Here is a 21,442-nt window from a genome sequence, read left to right on the forward strand (position 1 = left end):
CCGCACCGCGACTGATCTACACCTAAAAACATGTTATTGAAACATTTCTCTGGCATAGTACCTACGCGAGCAGCAACCGTTGGAGTCATATCGCCTTGTTCATTCTGGAGTGATTGTGCTAGATTTTTCTTTGCTCTGTGCACGTAGGGTTATTTACGCGATGAAATTGTCGAAAGAACTGACTACTCATTTAATTGAGCTATTTCGTAAGTAACGAGTATTATGGGATTGCTATGGGATGAGCTACATTTATTGATTTAAAAGACAAATAAAAAACACGATGAATAGACTGAAATAGAAGTGAAAATAGATAAAGAAACTGTAGTTAAAACTAATGCACGTACGCCTATAACTCAAGCCAACAAAAGAAAAGCAGTACGCGGAACCTTAACAGCAAATCGGTGCAAATCAACTCTAAATTTGACATAAATACTATTCTCTACAGAGCAGAGTGTTCAGACATAAAACCTGTAACATTCACTTCATTCGCTACACAGATGCAGACTGCTTCATCAGCTACTCAAACAGGCACTCAATCATACAATATATCTGAGCCTTTCTATTCCGTCCACTACACCTACATCCGCTACTTCTCCAGCTACACCAATTCAAACAGACAGTGACACTCAATCATGAACAGGTGAAGACGATAATACTGAGGAATTAAATTTTACAGAAATGTTATACTTCCTCTCTGAAACAATGAGTAAAAAGTTTAAAAAATATACTTTGCTAATAATATAACTGTTACTCTTTCTCTTACTGGAATTGCATCTCGAAATGTCTTTCCTGCCTATTTTATGGCCGATTTCATTTATAAGAAATTCAAAATCAGAACTTTCTATTCTTAAGAAGTTTTTAAAACTGCCATCACATTTAATGTCTCCTCTCGATGGGTCTATGTTATCTCTTTCCAGATCAGCTAAAAGAGCTACCACTACCTATATTTTGCTCGAGCTGCAAATGAAGGACACATCTAAAATATTAATTTAACACGCCGGTGTCGCCTCCACAATATTACACACGCTGCTGTTGCTATGAAGAGATCCTCCATACTTATATGACGCAATTTTATATACTACCTAACCTACCAGCTATCCATCTAAAATGCTGCAAAATTTATGCGCATGTTGTTGTTTTGTGTTTTGTTATATAGTCTGGATACTCATGCTATATTATAACAAGTTACATAACAAAGTTGTACAACAAATTTGTTGTACAACTTTGTTATTAGCATGTTTTGTTACATAGTCTAGACCCGGCTTTAAAAGTTCCCCGTTTCAGGAAAAAATATTGTCTAAGAGCGATAGCCTAGTGACCTAGTGGGTAGACCTCGGATCTCGGATTCGTAAAGCAGAGGTTTCGATTTCAAATCCGGGGTGTGGATCTCCGATTTTTTTATTTATTGTTACTCAGTGGCGTGCTGGCCATATAAATGAATCGGTGTAATCACCGAGAGGCCGCGGCCTCTTGAGGCCGGTCAAAGAAGTTATCACAACAATTTTTAGATGTAACAAAAAAAAATATTTTTTTAATTTCTAATCAGATATTAATAATTTTGCTAATAATGTTGATAAAACATTTTAAAAAAATTAATTTTTTTTAATTGTGAAATACAGTTTTATGTAAATGAACAAGACTCCATGGTCTATATACATAAATAGATTGCTTCACATAATATTTATTTTCATACATACAAGTATATTTATGGTTTTCCACTTTCCTTCAAACATGTATGTCTGTACTCTGCAGAATAAAAAATGGAAAAACTTCTTGCATATTTTTGACCGAATTATTGGAAGTAGGTACCTATCGAAAAACGATTTGATCAAGACAAACCAAATCGTTTTATAATGATATAAGCACTCTACATCCTAGAAATTTTGATACAATAAAAAATGGTATACCTTTGTTTGACGGCATTTAAATCATTTACTGAAAAATTAAGACATTTTTATTCTACCATATCTGCAACTGCAATTAGAGAAGAACTCGTGAATCTTGCTGATAAATGAATTCTATTAAAAATAGGATTTTGCAAAATACTGAGATTATAGAAGATCAACTAAATGATAAAGATGTTCAGTCTACAGAAAATATGAAGAATGATATTATTAATCTAAATGATAATGAACATGAAGTAACAAATGATAATGTTGATATCGTGAAAACTTCACCTCCGTGTGGTACTAAAAAGTGTAAAGATTGTATAGCTTGCTGTTACACTTTTTTGCATAGTACAACTTATATCAATGTACTTATCCAAATTTAAATAGTATAATATAAAGCATTTATTAACTCTTTCAGTGACACAAGTATCTTGCGAAAAAAGCTTTTCAACATTGAAATACATAAAAAATCGGTTCAGAAGTACTTTAACACAAGATCACTTTTAGGTTAATGTCTATAGAAAAAGAAGCTTTGTATGAGCTTAAAAATGATGAAATAATCGACGAATTTGCTCAAAATTATTGATCGAGAGTTAAAGTAATTATTTTATAAAATAACTCCAAAAGAATATTTAGATTATTGCGTTGTGTTAACATTTTAAATATTGTTAAATTAAAGTGTATGCACTGTACTTGTATTTGTACTCTCTTGTATAATTGATCTACTAAAATTCAACTTAATACATAATTGAAAAATTCTCAAAATTTTATTTTACTTTTATCTTTATTACATCAAATTCATATTATATTTATTCAGGAGCTTATGGTTTCTGCCTTACTGCATACATTATTGTCATATATGTCATTTATTATTTTTAAGATTATTATTCTTAAATTAAGAAATATAGCATGTTAAAATAAATCATTGAATTCAAAGTTTTATGTTTGATTCAAAAATAATTTACCTATATTTTTGTTTTCTTAAATAACGAATAAAACATCCTGATATTAGAAGATAAAATGAGGATAGAAGGCCGCTTTTCTATAAAATCACCGGGCCGCTTGAAAAGTGCCAGCACGCCACTGTTGTTACTGCATTCATGTCTGTAGACAATGTTGCAATCTATTATGAGCACAATAAAAAAAATATAGTAATAAAATAATAAATAAATATTTCAAAAAAAAAAACAAGAAAAAAATACAATCACTGGAAGCGAAACTAAACAATACGGAAGAAATATAACCACTGGATTCGGAACTGGATATGGAACTGGATAATATTAGAAAACTGATATTATAATATGTAAGCACTACGAGCCTAGTAGGCCCATGGCTTGATGTACTATACTTTTCCACTCCCTTTTGTCAGTCGCTTTTGTTTCCCAGTTCCTTAAGTTAATTCTTCTCATATCTTCTCTAACTCCATTACTCCATCGTGACCTCGGTCTTCCTCTTCGTCTTTTCCCTGCCAATGCACTAGATAGTACCATTCTGGGAATTCTAGATGGAATCATCCTCTGCACATGGCCCAACCATCTAAGTCTTTGCGCCTTAATTACTGCTAGTATGTTAGGATCTTGATAGAGCTCAGTTAGTTCCTTATTTGTTCTTCTTACCCATTGTCCATTTAAGTTTTTCCCACCGAAGATTTTGCGCAGTATTTTCCTCTCCCAAACTAATAACAACTCTTGATATTTTTTTGTTGTGACCCATGTTTCAGAAGCATACGTTACTATCGGCCTTATTACGGTCTTGTAAGTTCTTAGTTTTGCTCTTAGTGATATATGTTTACTTACACACCCAACCACACACACATGTTGCAATCTATTTCAATACGGTTTATAGTACAAACTATACATTTAATATCAAAATAGTGGGATATATTTTTTTAGTTGAGGACACTTGGTCACATTGCATTGTTTCAGGATAAGGTGAAATATCTTCAATAAATGGAAAAAAGCATGTATGTCATATATTATAATACTTTCTATACTCTTAATATGTAGTCTCGTATAAATTTGTAGTGACATGATTTTAAGTATAAGAACAAGAAGCTTGCAACAATTTTCAGAGAAAATAGAAAACTAAAACTATTTTAAAATGATTATTCGAAATAAAACATATGCACATATCACTGTATTTGCCATCTAGTGGAATAACTGTAAAATTAAGTCAGTAAAAAAGGTACATTAAGTTTAATTAAATTAAGTAAATCATCTTGTATACTAAAATTAAGGTTGGAAAATTGTCGTTTTAAAATGAAAATCGACAGGGGCAACAGTACCTATACTAAAATACACTCTGTGTAGATAATTATGTCAATGTTAATAATACTGGATAGAGAATTGAATATCTTTTCAAATGAGCTAGCATACGCCCCTCTTCCCTATTTAAAAATAAGAGGTGGGGGAAATGGAAGGGAGGGGGTTGACAAATGACAGATATGTATGTACCGTAAAAACTGTGTTCCCCTTAGATCAAAAGTCGGGCTTTTAAATTTATATGTTAAGTTCAATATAAATTTCACATAACTGAACTATCACTGTATCCTCCATTTTGATTATTATTGTTCTCAACTAACGCTATTTTCAAAATTCTTGCTTTCCTATCCATCTTTAACGTAAATTATTAAAAAATATAAAACTATTTCTTTATTAACGCTAGTCTCCGATAAGGCTACCGTGATTTAATGCTGAGGTACTAAAATGTTATAAAATTAACAAACAGTACGAGCAAGAACAAAGAGTCCACATCCTTCTTATAACTACAAGTGACTGAAACATCGAAACAATAATAATTCTTACTGTGTTATACAGAAAAAGGCAGTAGAAACGATTAATCCCATATTTATCGACAACACTGTATGGTCCTCACTTGATGAGCTGTAAGGAAATATACACGTGAAGTTGTCCTCACTTTGTGCGCATAACGAAAAAGTATATACAGTCTCACTTTAATAGCTGCGTATAATGGCCTCACTTGGGTGGCAATATACTTGAACAATACGGGGCACATATACGTAATTTTTTTTGTGTATACTCGTCATTTTTTAATTGCTATTTACTTGTCAAGGTCACTATGAAGAGTTGAAACGATTATGTCTACGTTTTCTACCGGTCCTCACTAAGTGCGCGTAATGTCAGGACCTCACTTTGATATCTGTGCATAAATATATATATATATATATATATATTTTGTGTAGTTTTTAGTTGTAGAAGTACTTGAACGACTTTATTTAATTTTAGCAGTAAATAAATAAACAAAGTGGTAGGTACAAGCAAAAAATTGGCAAAATAAATAATATAGGTCCACTTTCCCTTAAGGGGTTTGAGTTAACCTACGGTTTAGACGTTTCCAAGCGTAAGTAACATGGATATACACTCACCGGCACAACATTCCGCGACCCACAATTTTTGATTAATTTTGAAAATTTATAACTTTATTATTTGTACTCCGATTTTCAAGATTCTTGCACCAGTTTGTAGGTACATGTATTGATATCGTTTGGTATTATTCCGGTAACACAAAAATCTTGCTTCCATGGCATTTTACGGGGGTTAATGGAAGCGTTGTATTTTCTCCTAACTTTAAAACATTCTGTGGAAAAACGGAAGAGCTGATTTTGTTCCATAGTCCTGACATATTATCCCGGAGGCATCACTAAAATTTTGTTTTTTGAATTATCCCAATATCCCTTTTTTTGTAGGAGTGTACCATTTTTGTAAATAAAAACACTGGTTGACTCATAAAATAGAGGGTGAATTGATAAGATTAGAATGGCCCGCATGCGGCCTAGATCTCAATCCTATTGAGTATTAATGGTATGAATTAAAAAAAGCTATTCGCCGTCATCCTAGGTCTCCAGAAAATTTGGTACAGTTATGGCCCTGGTAGAGGAATATCGGGCTATTCCCCAGGCAAGGATAACATATCTTTATTCGATGTCAAACAGATTTCGAGCAGTAATTGCTGCAAGAGGTGGACATACTCGCTATTGAAGTGTTTTGTTTTGTTGTTAATTTTGTTTTATGTTGTTAATTTTAGTGCGTTTGATATTTTTAATTAAAAAACCTTCAAAGCAGTGTTTTTATTTACAGCTCTTACAAGAAAAGAGATGTTCGGATAATCCAAAAGACAAAGCCTTAGTGATACCTCCAGGATAATACAAAAGGAGTATGAAATAAAATCAGCCCTCCAATTTTTCCACAGAATTTTTTAAAGTTAGGAGAAAATACAACGATTCCATTCACCCCGTATAATGCCATCTAAGCAAAAAAATTTTGTTACCCGAATAATAAAAAACGACATCGATACATGTACCTATAAATTAATGAAAGAACCTTGAAAATCGGAGTACAAATAATAAAGTTATAGATTGTCAAACTTAATAAAAAATTTTGGGTGGCGGAATTTTGTGCCGGTGAGTGTATTTAGTTATTTAGCATTTCTATAGGACGTTTTATAGCATTTAACCGTTGTTTTTGTCTCTCAGATAATAACTTATTTTTAGTTGTTGTACGCTTAAAATGTAGCCCTGATAGTAACCGATAAAACTGGACTTTATCATGAATGCTTCGCATTCCACACTTTAAAACACAATAGAAATGAGGCATATTATCTTTTTAGATTAATTATTCTAGTGAGAATGTTAAAATAATGTTTGTGTAGAACAAAATTACAAAGAAACGCAACTAAACTACCCTAAAACACATTAAGAATTGCTAGAATAACATTTATGTTTGCCTCCCCGCTGTCAGATTGATTTAATTTTGACCGCATGTTGGAATGGCTTATAGAAAAAACGGGAAAGGAATATAGGAGGAAAAAAGGAGGAAGTAAAAGAAAGATAGATTTAAAGAGAAAAGAAAAAAAGGAGGGAAAAAATAGTCAGAGACTTAGAAAATATAAAGTGAATGAGGATTTTATGAGAAAAAAACGTAAGAAAGAAAGAAGAAAGCGGCCAGGCGGGCAGCACAAAAAGCTCTGATGATGAATGGCAAAAGCAGAGGCAAAAAAAAAGAAAATAGAGTGTAGTGGAAATTGAGAAACTCATGAGGGAAATGCCAAATGAAAGGCTATCCATAAAGAGGAAGGTCAACATCCTGAGAAGTCGTATGCTTGATTATATCGAGAAAGTGTAGAAGAACGGAGAGATTTAAAGAAATTCGATAGCTAGGGGTCTGAAGATCAACGTGGAAATCTTGCATAGAAAGAAGATGGCAAAAATGGGGGTTTAAGTGAACCTCGAGAATTCAGAAGCCATTAAAAATGGGTGAGTGCTGCCGCGTACAAAATGAAAACATGAGAGAACGAGAAGGAGACAATAGAGTTCTAATGTGAAGCCTGGCTGGAAGAGGTCTTCACGAGGATTGTTTTAAAAGAGGAGGACAACAAAACCACGGAAAAACTCCGGGTTTTCAGTGGAGATGGAAGAGGAGGCGACTTTTGGAAACCATAGGATTTACTAAGTCTGCCCATAAAGATGGAACGTGGATCATCAAGGAGAAGTAAAAAATTCAAACTTCTCCCAAACAAGAAGTACAAACCTGGGACGATGAAGTTCCTAAACCATGGAGGGAATTTGTATAAATGATGGAGTAACTAATAAGAGACAACGTGGGGATTCAGGATTTTATTCACATGAAATATCGAGGAGAATCCTGGAGTGAGTTGCAAGAGGAAGAGGTGTTACGATCTCGTTCCTAGGCAAAAAAGTTAGAAGAGAGTGAAGTATTTTTGTTCAATTGACTATCATATGTTTATTGAATATTGTGATTTGTAGAACTCATAGAAATCAAGTTCACAAAAAATATAGAATGATATAAATATATGTTAAAATATCTTATCTGAAAACAGCAAACACTAATTGTGTTCTTTAGTCATTTGCGTTGCGTTTAGTGTGCTCATTATTATAGATAGATGTCCACAATATTAAAAATTAAAATACTTACATAGGTTTCTTCCCAACCAGTCTTAACATAAGATCCACGAAGAAGGCTGGAACCATGTGAAAAAGTACGGTTTGTATATAAAAATTGTACCAACAATTTGTTATACTGAATCTAGGATACCACATAATTGTAGAAAAAGGTGTGTCCAAGATAAGTTTCCTGCCCATTTGGACTAACTCCCCCAGAGTCAGCCTGGCGATGTTTCCTTGTGCTAAGTTTAACACTTCAATACTTTCACTTTCTCTAAAAAATAAAGAGACAATCAGGCCTATTATGTAACTTCAAATCGAATAGAAATAAATCAAATCATATTATAGAGGTTAGCAAGTCGGATCGGCGATCGGAATTTGTAGGAATTGGTATTCTGTAACTCATCTCGACTCTACTGTCGGAACATTGGGTAGAAATTGATTTAGACTAGGCAAGCTCTTATCTTTCGAGATCACATTTTGACATCGAAATTGGTCTTGGCGCTTGCGCACTGGTATCATTATTGTTATTTTGACGTTTATTTGTTAAAATAATTAGCGGTTTTAGTCTGTGTTGTTATTTATTTATATAATTGTATACTTAATTTTACATACCAATAATTATACATCGTCAAGGTTAATAGAAAGCATTAAACATTTTAAGAATTGCTACTATAAATAATTTCCTGGTAGAATGTGTAGAGTTTAACGAATTTAGTGTGTTTCAAACGAAAAACCACAATTTTTCCTTGGGAAGAAACTTACTTTTACCGTGCAATAATATTTTATGATCAATATGATTTTATGATATAAGTTAAATTCTCAGCAGATGTGTTTTCTTTGGTGCTCGTGTTCCCAACCGGTGTTCCACTTGCCATGCTTTATTCCTGTTGTGTTGAATTTGTCAAACTTAACCAAAACCATCCACAACAAACCAAAATTTCTTCTTTTTTTGATGAATTCTTCGCACAAAACACTTCTTTCACTTTGAAGTGTGGTGTTGCCATCTCCTCCTGAGCGCGTCAAATAATATTTGGCGATTTCGATTTACAGTGATTACGATGTGAGTTACAGAATGCCAATCCAAACATGAAAATGACGCTATAGGTATCCAACGTTCCGATTTCGGGAAATTAAGATTCGACTTGGTCATTTCTATTCGATTTGTTAAAAGTTACACAATAGGGTTGAATATCCTATTTTTTGCTCTCATCGACTGGCGTATCGTTCAATGACATTGAGTTCAAATCGAATATGATTGAAATTTTATTGATCAAATCATAATAGTCTAAGAGCTAGTGAACCTTCCGACTAACGGTCGTCCTGTAAGGCTAGGTGATAATTCATAGCACACCAAGGCTAAAAACCATGACGTGGCAGGCATCAGACGTGCACGTGTATCTACCAGACGAATCGAAAAGTGCAAATTTAGGGGGTAAAATAAACTTTCTCCTGTAAAGTTTAAATTTAAGTATGTGTTTGTGTAAGTCATTTAGAAGAAATGTGTACAATGACAGGCGATTCTGAAGAGTATAAGACCTTGCCAGGTGAGGGGAAAGATTAGGGGTTTCTCCTAAAATTATCTTTTTTGCATCGAACAAAGTTTTTTTTAGGTTTTTTGAATCATTCTAAACAGAAAAGGTCTTTAGTGACTTTTCTCTTAGGTTAATAGTTTTTGTTATAATATAAGCGATTTAAAATTTTGAAAATTGTGAAATCGGCCATTTTTAACCCTAACTCGGACATTTAACTAAAAATTTCAATATTACCAAGGTAGGTAGATATTCTTTAAACATTGATTGATGAAATCCCGAAGAGTCTTTTGCAATACAATATCGAAAACACCTTTGTTTTTTAATTGCTAATCAACCGGGCGCGACACTGTAGTATAAACGAGGACGTTTGAGTTTGCATAAATTCATTATCTCGAGAATGGGAAAATTTGAAGAGAAATCCTCAGACAGGTCGATTTTTATTTTTAAATTAGGACTTTTTGGCATATATATAATACCAGTGACGTCATCCATCTGGGCGTGATGACGTAATCGATGATTTTTTTAAATGAGAGTAGGGGTTGTGTGATTGCTCATTTGAAAGGTTATTTAATTCTCTATTCAGTAATATAAACCTTATCATAATTATTTATACAGGGTGTACAAACAACTTTTTTCTTTTTTTTTGTCTACCCTGTACAAATAATTATGTTAAGGTATATATTACTGAATAGAGAATTAAAAACCTTTCAAATGAGCTATCACACAACCCCTACTTTCATTTAAAAAAAATCATCGATTACGTCATCACGCCCAGACGGATGACGTCACTATTATTATATTATTATATATATATATATATATATATATATATATATATATATATATTGTTAAGATATGTAAAATTTGAATTAATATGGTTTCGATCTTAATATTTTAGAAAAGTTAAAACATATAATAAAAATATACCAAAATTCATTTCGAAGAAATGAAAGTCAATTATCTGTGGATGGCCGTAGGTAAACAAAATTTAAATAGGGATTAAGTATTTTCTTTGTACAGTTAGTATGATAAGAAAGTGGTTATGTGTTTGGACAATGAGACCGGGTTTCCCAAATGGACTTTTGCGGCGAGGGAACAATTGTATTTAGAAATTTAAATGAATGTAATCTTTGTTTAGATATTAAGAAAGGAAAAAAAACCGATTGGCATGTAATTAGTTTTAGGAAATTTCTAATGGTAGGGAAAATTGGTGTTTGTTATCTGAAAGGTAGATGGGGATAAAATTGAGGAACTCGGATTGGTGAAGAAGGAAAAAGGAGGGGCTAGGTATGAAGAATGGGAGTTTAGCGAAATGTTAGAGGGTGGAAGAAGGTCAGTTGGAAAATGATCGTTAAGTCGACTAGTGGTGATCTCTAAGAGTCTCCTGAAGTAGTAAGGCAGATAAGTGAATAGTTGTGAGTTTGTTGAAATAAGTGTCCTGACGGAAGCTCATCACGTAAAGCATTGTAAGTTATATTGTTCTACTTATATTCCAAGAGTCACCGTTGCATGCCGGAACGAGAAATAGATTCAGTTTATCGAGAGGAGAAAAGGCTAGCATTGTTTTTTGAAAGATACGTGCATCTGTAGGGGGTCATTAATGACAATAGGCTTGCAATAATTTGTTGCGAGATTGCTGACTACATAGGGGGCTGCTAAGAGTAAATTGTAGGCGACCAGAGACAAGAATTTGGACAACTCATCATCCGAGAGACAGTTTTATTTTTTTTGTAGAATTATTCATAACGCAAATTTCAATAAGTACTTTAGATAGTGGTAGGGTTATTTCAATAATCAGAATAGGAGATATTATTTTTAGAGGATATTTTGAGGGTGAATTTATTTCAATAGATGCTTTTGTACCATATATGTGTTTTATTCCGTTAATCTTTGACCTTATTTATCATATGTAAAGCAAAGGAGATATTGAAGCACGAGAATATAAAACCCTGAGATTAGAGCATTAAATAGTGTGATTAAATCATAAGTGCATCATTAAAATTAAATTTAATTAATTAGTTAATTATCTAATCAATTGCTTTGAGCACACCGATCTTTGAATATCACATTAACTGGAGCCCAGAACGTGGCGGCTTAAAAATATCGCAGCTTTGCATTTGATGGTAGGGAAAGAGATAAGGAATAACTACAGGTGATCCAGAGATAATTTGACAATTTTTCCAGGTGTAAAAATAATTTTGATTTATGGATTGATCGTAGGTATTTGATATTTACTGCCATTGAATTATTTGATTTTTTTTTACCAATCGTACATTTGATATTTATTTTGAAATTTACTGATTGCATATTTGATATTTGTGGAGAAAATTTATTAAATTTGGGGAGAAATATTTGTCGTGTTCTGCAACTTATAGAGTGTTGTAAAATTTCACATTTGGCGGGGACAAAGAAAACAGTAACGAAAAGAAACAACATGTCGACCACAAGGAGGCAAAGCAAAATGCAAGAAAACAGAGAAGAGGAAAAAATTGTTGAAGAAGGATTGGATAATGAAGGAGATACAACGATTATGGAGAGAAAAGAACAGGAATTAACAGGAATAGAGAAACTATTGCAACTGATGCAACTCCAGTCACAACAAATGGATAGAAATCAACAGGAAACAAAAAGGACAATGCAAGAAAATCAACAGGAATCAAAACGAGCCATGGAAGAAACACAAAGAGAAATATCACAGAGAATAGAACAGAAATTGGAAGAGAATGATGGCAAATTGGAAAAGCGTTTGAAAAAATATGAAAATGAAATGAAAGCCTGTTTAGAAAAAGTTAGAGAAGAAACAGAAAGGAAACTGGAGATGCAACGAGAAGAAATAGAAACTAAAATGAAGGATATTAAGAATGTGCAGAAGATGGAATTAGAACAGTTAGAAAGCAAATTTGAAAATGCAATACAAGAAGACAGGCGAGAAATAGAAGAAAAATTTAAGCAAAACGAAAAACAAATTGCGGAACTCAAGAATCAACAGAATTGTGGAGAAAGAATTGAAATGATTATCCATGGTACAAGCGACGCGAAAATACAATTTGGCGGGGATATTAGAAAAACACACCCAGTACCATTTGTTAAAAATTTGAGAACCAAATTGCAACATATTAGATATTTTGACGACTGCAAAGAAACAATTAGAAACCATCTGAAAGAAGGAGCAGCGTTATGGTATGAAAGTAAAGAAGATGAGTTTGAAAATTGGACAGATTTCGAAAATAAATTTCTCAACTATTTCTGGGGGAAAGTTAAACAGAGGGAAATCAACCAAGAGCTACAGAATGGAAGATATCACGAGAAAATGGGAATATCGGAGGAAAGATATGCTTTGCAGATATATAACAATTCCAAATATCTAGACTACAAATACTCTACCGAACAACTGGTAGAAATGATAAGCAGACATTTCGAAGAAACGCTGGAGGACCACGTGATTTTGAGAAACTATCAAGATATTGATAGTTTGTGCCAATTCCTTCAAGTAAGGGAAGCAAAACGAAGAGAAATGCGAAACAGAAGACAACATGAACAATATAATGGACCGGCAAGAAGGTATCAATCAAATTATGACCAGAGAAACCGACATGCCCAATCAACAAACGAAGATAGGCCGAGAGAATACCAAAATTACAATAGACAACAAAATTATGATAACAGGAATCACGCAAAAAATAGAACATATGAAAATCACAACAGAAACAGAGATGCACAAAATCCTCCGACTAGGAATACGAACGAACAAAGGGACGGTAGAAACAATCAGAATTTCCAACGACAAAATAGAAGGGAGATGAATCATGTAACAATAGAAAACGAGGAAGAAGATATATGCAATGAATCCAGACAGGATTTTCAATAAAGCATCCACTGAACAAACATAAACAACTCTCCGGTATATTTTGTCATCCGAGAGAGTTTATACAGTTGGCGGGAAATGAAAGACAAAGTTCTAATTCCAATTTAATATTCTTAGATGCATTTATAAAACATAAAGCGATTAAAATTTTGATTGATTCTGGATCGGAGATATCGTTAATCAATAAGAAACTAGTAAAAGAATTAAATTTGGACAGATTTGTGTATAAAATTCCTAGGGTTGCTTTAGTGGGTGCAAACAACAAAAAATTGACGACAGTAAATGAAGGTTTGGGAGTGCGGATCAGAGTGGGAGACAAATACTATATTATGCAATGTGTGGTGATCGAAGATTTAAACCATGATATGATAGCGGGAATTGATGAATTGAGTGAAAAACATATCACCATAAATTTTTCGGAGAATAAACTGGAAATCAGAGCAGAACCAGACAACATAGAAGAAGAAACGCAAATAGAGAGGAAAATAATTGTTGAAAAGATAAATGAACAGGAAAAACATAAAGAAATCAATATGACTGTAGAGGAAAAACCGAAAGTACAAGAAAAAAATCAACCAGAAAAAAAAAAGAAGGAAGAAAAAGAAGAAGAGTTCAAAAAGAAAGAAGGAAAACACGGTGGATACAAGAGAAAGACAGGAAATCGAAGATACGGAAGAATTGTCGGCAATCGACGATAAAACAGAAAGGAAGCAGGAAGAAAAGGAAGTTCTCATAAGAGAAATGAAAGCAGTAGAAACATGGTGCTCGGGATACCAAATGGAAATTGAAGATAAAAAAAAAAACAGAAGAAGAAATAAAGGATGAGGACAGAGAAGAAATGGCAATAATGGACGAGAATCCAGAATTTTATGAAGAAATATTATGGACAGTGAACACATGCGAACAAAATGAGGATGAAAGAAAATTAAAATGTGGAGAAAATATGGAAAAGGAAGTAGAGAAGATTCTAGAAAGTTATGGAGATTTGATTAATGAAGAAAGCCGAGTGGCTAAAAATTATGAACATTCTTTTAAAGTTAAAAACTTAGAAAATTTTAAATCCAAGACATATCCAATCCCGTATAAATACAGGCAAAGCGTCGGACAGGAAATTGAAAAAATGATCAAAGACAAGGTGATAGAAAGATGTGACTCTCCATATATCAACCCGATAGTATGCGTTAAAAAATCGAGTGGTGATTTGCGATTATGTTTAGATGCAAGAAACATTAATTCACACACAATCGCGCAATACGAAGCGCCTTTGAACATCGAAGCCATATTTGGACGAATCACAGGGTCACACATTTTTTCCAAAATCGATTTGAAACATAGTTTTTGGTTAATACCTTTGGCAGAGAAATGTCGAAATTATACCGCTTTTTCGATCGACGGAGTGGTATACCGATTTAGGGTGGTACCATTTGGCCTACAGAGTGCATGCGCTGCTTTGGTTCGCGCATTGAACACAATCTTAAATAGGCATGAAGAATTTGTTGTACATTACATAGATGATTTATTAATTTTCTCACCAGATATAACAAGCCATCTACGACATATTCACACTGTGCTAGAAGAACTGGATCAAGCGGGATTGAAATTAAATATTCAAAAGTGTCAGTTTTTCCAAAAGGAAATACTGTATTTAGGATTCAAATTAGACACAAAAGGGATTAGTCTTGCAGAAGATAGAATCGAAATTATAAATAACTACGCTAGGCCAACCAATTTAAAAACATTGCGGGGATTTTTGGGAATGGTAAACTATTTCAAAAAACTAATACCAGACATCAGCACAAAAGAAATACCGTTGATAGCATTACTTAAGAAAAATGTTAGGTGGAAATGGGGAACGGAACAAGAAATGGCTTTCAAAAATTTAAAAGGAGCTTTCTCCACAGCTGTAAGAGTACACCACCCAAGATATGATCAACCTTTCATTCTCCGGACCGATGCTTCCATAACAAAATTCGCAGGGGTGTTATCACAGATCCAAGACGATGTAGAGGTGCCAATCTGTTTTGTCTCCCGTGTAACCAAAACATATGAGAGAAAGTACAGCGTCACTGAATTAGAGTTCGCCAGTGTGTTATTTTGTGTAAATAAATTACGGTTTTACCTACTAGGGGCAAAATTCACCGTTGAAACAGACCATGCAGCTTTGGTACATATAATGAAAAATAGGCTGGTAAATAATAGAATTCATAGGGGCATTCTTTTACTTCAAGAGTATGATTTTGAATTTAAATATATCAAAGGAACTGACAATATCTTGGCTGATGCGTTGACGAGAGATGAACAATTCCGCAAAGAGGACCACAAAACTCTCCACGTTGGCATGAACATAATGAGAGAAGAAGCAGGCTTATTTTCTTTGGCTCAGATCAGGGAAAATCAGGAACAACTGGATGAAAGAGAAAAGCAAAGGGCCGAACAAGAAGATAACTTATATTTTAAGAGGGTCGATGGTAAAGAACTATATGTAATCACGGAACAGATGGCAAAAGAAGTTTTAGCAAAATTACACTGTGACAACGGACACATTGGAAGCAGGAAGGTGTGGCTTATGTTCAGGGAGAACTATATTTGTCGACAGGACTATACAATAGCCAAAGAGATGACTCGAAATTGCGAGACATGCCAAAAGTGTAAAAGTAAGAATTTCAAAAACGAAAACATCACAAAAAACGTCATAGCTCGGAAGAAACTGGATATTGTCGCCATTGATATGTTGAGCGATTTAATAACGACAACACAGAGGAATAAACACATATTAGTTATGGTGGATGTTTTCTCAAAGTATTTAAAACTGTACCCATGTAGAACCACGAAAGGAGCTGAAATACTTCGGAAGATAGACGATTTTATCGAAACAGTGGGAAGACCAGACAATATTTTGTTGGACAATGCGACATACTTTAGGAATGACCGTTTTAAAGGGGAATTAAGAGAGAGAGGCATAAATACAAAATTTGTAAGCATCCGACATCCACAGAGCAACCCATCAGAGCGTTTTATACAAGAAGTCACAAAATTTCTAAGAATTGCTGCGGAAGAACATCATCGACATTGGGACAGAAAAGTGTTTGAAATAGAGACGTATTTGAACTGTGCACCAAATACGGTTACCAAGGAGACGCCTTTATATGTAATGAAAGGAACAATGCCTACGAGACCGTGGGAAGACACCGCCCCCAGACAATACGAAGAAGTGATCGAGGTGGTTCAACGAAGATTGAGACGAAGTGGAGAGAAATATCTCCAAAGGCAAGAGAGGACCCGAAGAAGAAGGCCGGTTACATTCCAGAAAGGGGATAAAGTTTTAGTGAGGGCACTGAGGGTGTCCAATTTACAAAATGGTATTTGTGCTAAATTGATGCCGGTATTTGAAGGTCCATATAGGGTCAATACGGAAAATGGGGTAAATAGTTATGAATTAGCTCATATAGAGACAGGCAAGATACGGGGTATTTTTAACATTCACGACATTTATAAGTATCATGAGTAGAGTTTGGTAACATAATGGAATAATTTGATCCTAAAAAAAACTTGTGTCATTTAAATAAATAACAGAATTTTTTCGGCAAATCAAATGGCGGGGAGTTGTTAAGATATGTAAAATTTGAATTAATATGGTTTCGATCTTAATATTTTAGAAAAGTTAAAACATATAATAAAAATATACCAAAATTCATTTCGAAGAAATGAAAGTCAATTATCTGCGGATGGCCGTAGGTAAACAAAATTTAAATAGGGATTAAGTATTTTCTTTGTACAGTTAGTATGATAAGAAAGTGGTTATGTGTTTGGACAATGAGACCGGGTTTCCCAAATGGACTTTTGCGGCGAGGGAACAATTGTATTTAGAAATTTAAATGAATGTAATCTTTGTTTAGATATTAAGAAAGGAAAAAAAAACCGATTGGCATGTAATTAGTTTTAGGAAATTTCTAATGGTAGGGAAAATTGGTGTTTGTTATCTGAAAGGTAGATGGGGATAAAATTGAGGAACTCGGATTGGTGAAGAAGGAAAAAGGAGGGGCTAGGTATGAAGAATGGGAGTTTAGCGAAATGTTAGAGGGTGGAAGAAGGTCAGTTGGAAAATGATCGTTAAGTCGACTAGTGGTGATCTCTAAGAGTCTCCTGAAGTAGTAAGGCAGATAAGTGAATAGTTGTGAGTTTGTTGAAATAAGTGTCCTGACGGAAGCTCATCACGTAAAGCATTGTAAGTTATATTGTTCTACTTATATTCCAAGAGTCACCGTTGCATGCCGGAACGAGAAATAGATTCAGTTTATCGAGAGGAGAAAAGGCTAGCATTGTTTTTTGAAAGATACGTGCATCTGTAGGGGGTCATTAATGACAATAGGCTTGCAATAATTTGTTGCGAGATTGCTGACTACATAGGGGGCTGCTAAGAGTAAATTGTAGGCGACCAGAGACAAGAATTTGGACAACTCATCATCCGAGAGACAGTTTTATTTTTTTTGTAGAATTATTCATAACGCAAATTTCAATAAGTACTTTAGATAGTGGTAGGGTTATTTCAATAATCAGAATAGGAGATATTATTTTTAGAGGATATTTTGAGGGTGAATTTATTTCAATAGATGCTTTTGTACCATATATGTGTTTTATTCCGTTAATCTTTGACCTTATTTATCATATGTAAAGCAAAGGAGATATTGAAGCACGAGAATATAAAACCCTGAGATTAGAGCATTAAATAGTGTGATTAAATCATAAGTGCATCATTAAAATTAAATTTAATTAATTAGTTAATTATCTAATCAATTGCTTTGAGCACACCGATCTTTGAATATCACATTAATATATATATATATATATATATATATATATATATATATATATATATATATATATATATATATATATATATATATATATATATATATATATATATTATATATATGTCAAAAAGTCTTAATTTAAGAAAAAAAATCGACCTGTCTGACGATTTCTCTTTAAATTTACCCTTTCTCGAGATAATGAATTTATGCAAACTCAAACGTTCTCACTTATACTACAGTGTCGCGCCCGCTTGGTTAGCAATTAAAAAATAAATGGGTTTTCGATATTGTATTGCAAAAACTCTTCGGGATTTCATCAATCAATGTTTAAAGAATATCTACCTACCTTGGCAACATTGAAATTTTTAGTTAAATGTCCGATATAGGGTTAAAAATGGCCGATTCCGTAATTTTCAAAATTTTTAATCGCTTATATAACAAAAACTATTAACCTAAGAGAAAAGTCACTAAAGACCTTTTCTGTTTAGAATGATTCAAAAAACCTAAAAAACTGTGTTCGATGCATACAAGATAATTTTAGGAAAAACCCCTAATCTTTCCCCTCGCCTGGCAAGGTCTTATGCTCTTCAGAATTGCCTGTCATTGTACACATTTCTTCTAAATGACTTACTCAAACACATACTTAAATTTAAACTTTACAGAAGAAAGTTTATTTTACCCCCTAAATTTGCACTTTTCGATTCAACTGGTAGATACACGTGCACGTCTGATGCCTGCCAGGTCATGGTTTTTAGCCTTGGTGTGCTATGAATTATCACTAGACAAATTTCTAGCCTTACAGGACGACCGTTAGTTGGAGGGTTCACTAGCTCTTAGACTATAAAGCCAACTATAAATGCAACAATAATGCTATAAGTATTATTTTCACATGAACGACAGTTAAGATAAGAGACCATCATATCAGAGCACACCGCGGGCTCTTCTAAACAAACCAAGAGATTGAAATGTACATAAACATATTTTGGTGACCTCTGAAACTAAATTAAATCTTTACTGTTTTCCGTTTACATTCGTTCTTAGTCAACAATTGAGTACTAGGAATCAAAATCGGTTTGATCTTTACCTAGATAAATATGATGTGGAATGCAAATCGTAGATTCGCCATGTCTATTAATTAATCGCCAATTTTTCTTGGAAATTGTAGAAGAATTGGGTACCAGGTAAAAGTCAGAATTTGTTTCCGACTTAAATTTTTTAGATTTCTCGTTGCTATTATTTTCACATTTTTATATACACATTTTCGTTATGTGTACACGCTGTGAGCTCTTACGTAGAGGGGATATTTACAAATTCGCGAGCGCCAGTAGTGGCAAATCTGTAAACGTTTACCGGAAATTTGACATAAATGTCAAAGTGATTAATTTAAAATTAAAAGTAAAAACATTAATTATAAAAAATATTAGTTGGTCAAAGCTGTGGTATATATGTTTACCTTAAATATACTTTCGTTTTAAATACTGAATTTAAGTTTTTTTAATGTTCCGTAATATGTAATTATAAATTAATCTATTAATCTTAGCGCCATCTACACGATAATTGTGAAAGTATCCGAAGTAAGAAATTCATATTTTATCAATAGAACGTCAAAATGATTAGCAAAATCTTAAAAAAATCGATTACAATTTAATTACTTTTTTGCGTTGTAAATATTAAGCGATAACAATTAAATAATAAATTTAAAAATTACCGGCGAAAGTTGAATTAGTAATCCGCTAGGAGCGCCACCAGCGAAGCTCAGAGCGTATAATACACATAACTATGTAAATACAGGGTGTCCAGAAACTCTACCGACAAATGAAGGCAGGAGATTCCTCAGATAATTTTAAGACAATTTAACCCAATTCACCTAGTCCGAAAATGCTTCTTAAGGGAGCTAGAGCTCCTTGAAGATGGCGCCATGAAGTTAGTTTTTCTTAAATAACTCCAGAACGCTTCTATTTAGAAAATCGAAAATTAGTAGGCACATTTACTTTTCAGAGATGCAACGATTCCATCCATTGCAAATTTCTAGTACCCGTCATATGCGTCCGTTTTGGGTAGAGCAACCGGTATTTTATCGTATAACTTTTTTGCCCTTAACTTTTATGCATTTTCGACACCGGATTATTAAATTGTGAGGTATTCTAGTACTAAAAGGTACTCTTGCTTTAAGTCGGTAGGACACACCGTTTTCTAGAAAAATCGATTTGAAAGTTTTTCGTTTTTGGAATTTGAAAAAAAATTTAAAGAACTTTTCAACAAAAACGAAGTATTTTACCAACATAAAGAAACAGTAACTTTTAGTACTCGAATACCTCATAATTTAATAATCTAGTGTTAAAAATGCTCAAAAATTCAATACAAAAAAGTTATGCTATAAAATAACTGTTGACCTACCCAAAACGGACGCCTATGACCAGTACTAGAAATTCGCAATTATTGAAATCAATTTATCTCTGGAATATAAATAAATGTACCAGTTTTCGTCTTTCTCAACAGTTTTTTTTTAAATTTTTTTTTAATTTAAAAAGCGAAAAATTTTCAAATCGATTTTTCTAGAAAACGGTGTGTCCTATCGATTTAAAATAGGAGTACCTTTTAGTACTAGAATACTTCATAATTTTATAATCCAGTGTCAGAAATGCATAAAAGTTAAAGATAAAAAAGTTATGCTATAAAATAACCGTTGCCCTACCCAAAACGGACGCCTATGAGCGGTACTAGAAATTTGCAATGGATGGATTAGATTTATATCTTGTAGATAAATACGCGTACCAATTTTTGTTTTTCTAAATAGAAGCGTTCTGGAGGTATTTAAGAAAAACTAATTACAAGACGCCATCTTCAAAGAGCTCTAGCTCCCTTAGGAAGCATTTTCGGACTAAGTGAATTGGGTTTAGTTATCTTAAAATTATCTGAAGAATCTCCTGCCTTCGTTTGTCGGTAGAGTTTCTGGACACCCTGTATTGTTCGTCCGCTATAACTTTTCCCATACGTCACGATTCATGTTCAAACAAATTAAGTCAAAACATTAAGTGAAACGTACGCCGATGTGTGTAGTATATAGTATACAGTATACAAAATGTATATACACATCGACGTTCGTTTCACTTTATGTTTTGACTTAATTTGTTTGAAAATGAATCGTGACGCATGGGAAAAGTTATAGCGGACGAACATAACTAATAAACATTAGCAAAATATGTTATGAATAAACTTTTCATATATAGTCTAAATTTATGAATATTATGACGGAGCGAGTGTAGTCTTAACAAATATACGATTACCTTACTATTCCTCCATATCTGACGGTTGCCATTATTATCACTTTAATTGCTAGATCTACTGGTATATAATCAGAAGTCTCCACAGGGTTTCCAAATGTTGTTCGTAGTATTCCTAGAAACAGAAATTATGTTACG

General features: G+C 33.4%; 1 protein-coding gene across 2 annotated transcripts in view; it reads right to left on the reverse strand.

The window, feature by feature from the left end:
* Nucleotides 1–21,442, reverse strand: part of LOC126890474 (putative fatty acyl-CoA reductase CG5065) — an 86,175-nt gene that overhangs the window by 36,611 nt on the left and 28,122 nt on the right. For both annotated transcript variants that reach the window (XM_050659444.1, XM_050659443.1), the window contains exons 5-6: nt 21,308–21,419; nt 7,841–8,083 (exon numbers count right to left, since the gene is read on the reverse strand). In XM_050659444.1, coding sequence (XP_050515401.1) covers nt 7,841–8,083; nt 21,308–21,419 — 355 coding nt within the window. The remainder of the gene's footprint in view (nt 1–7,840; nt 8,084–21,307; nt 21,420–21,442) is intronic.

Source organism: Diabrotica virgifera, chromosome 8, assembly GCF_917563875.1.
Source record: "Diabrotica virgifera virgifera chromosome 8, PGI_DIABVI_V3a".
Taxonomy (NCBI): domain Eukaryota; kingdom Metazoa; phylum Arthropoda; class Insecta; order Coleoptera; family Chrysomelidae; genus Diabrotica; species Diabrotica virgifera.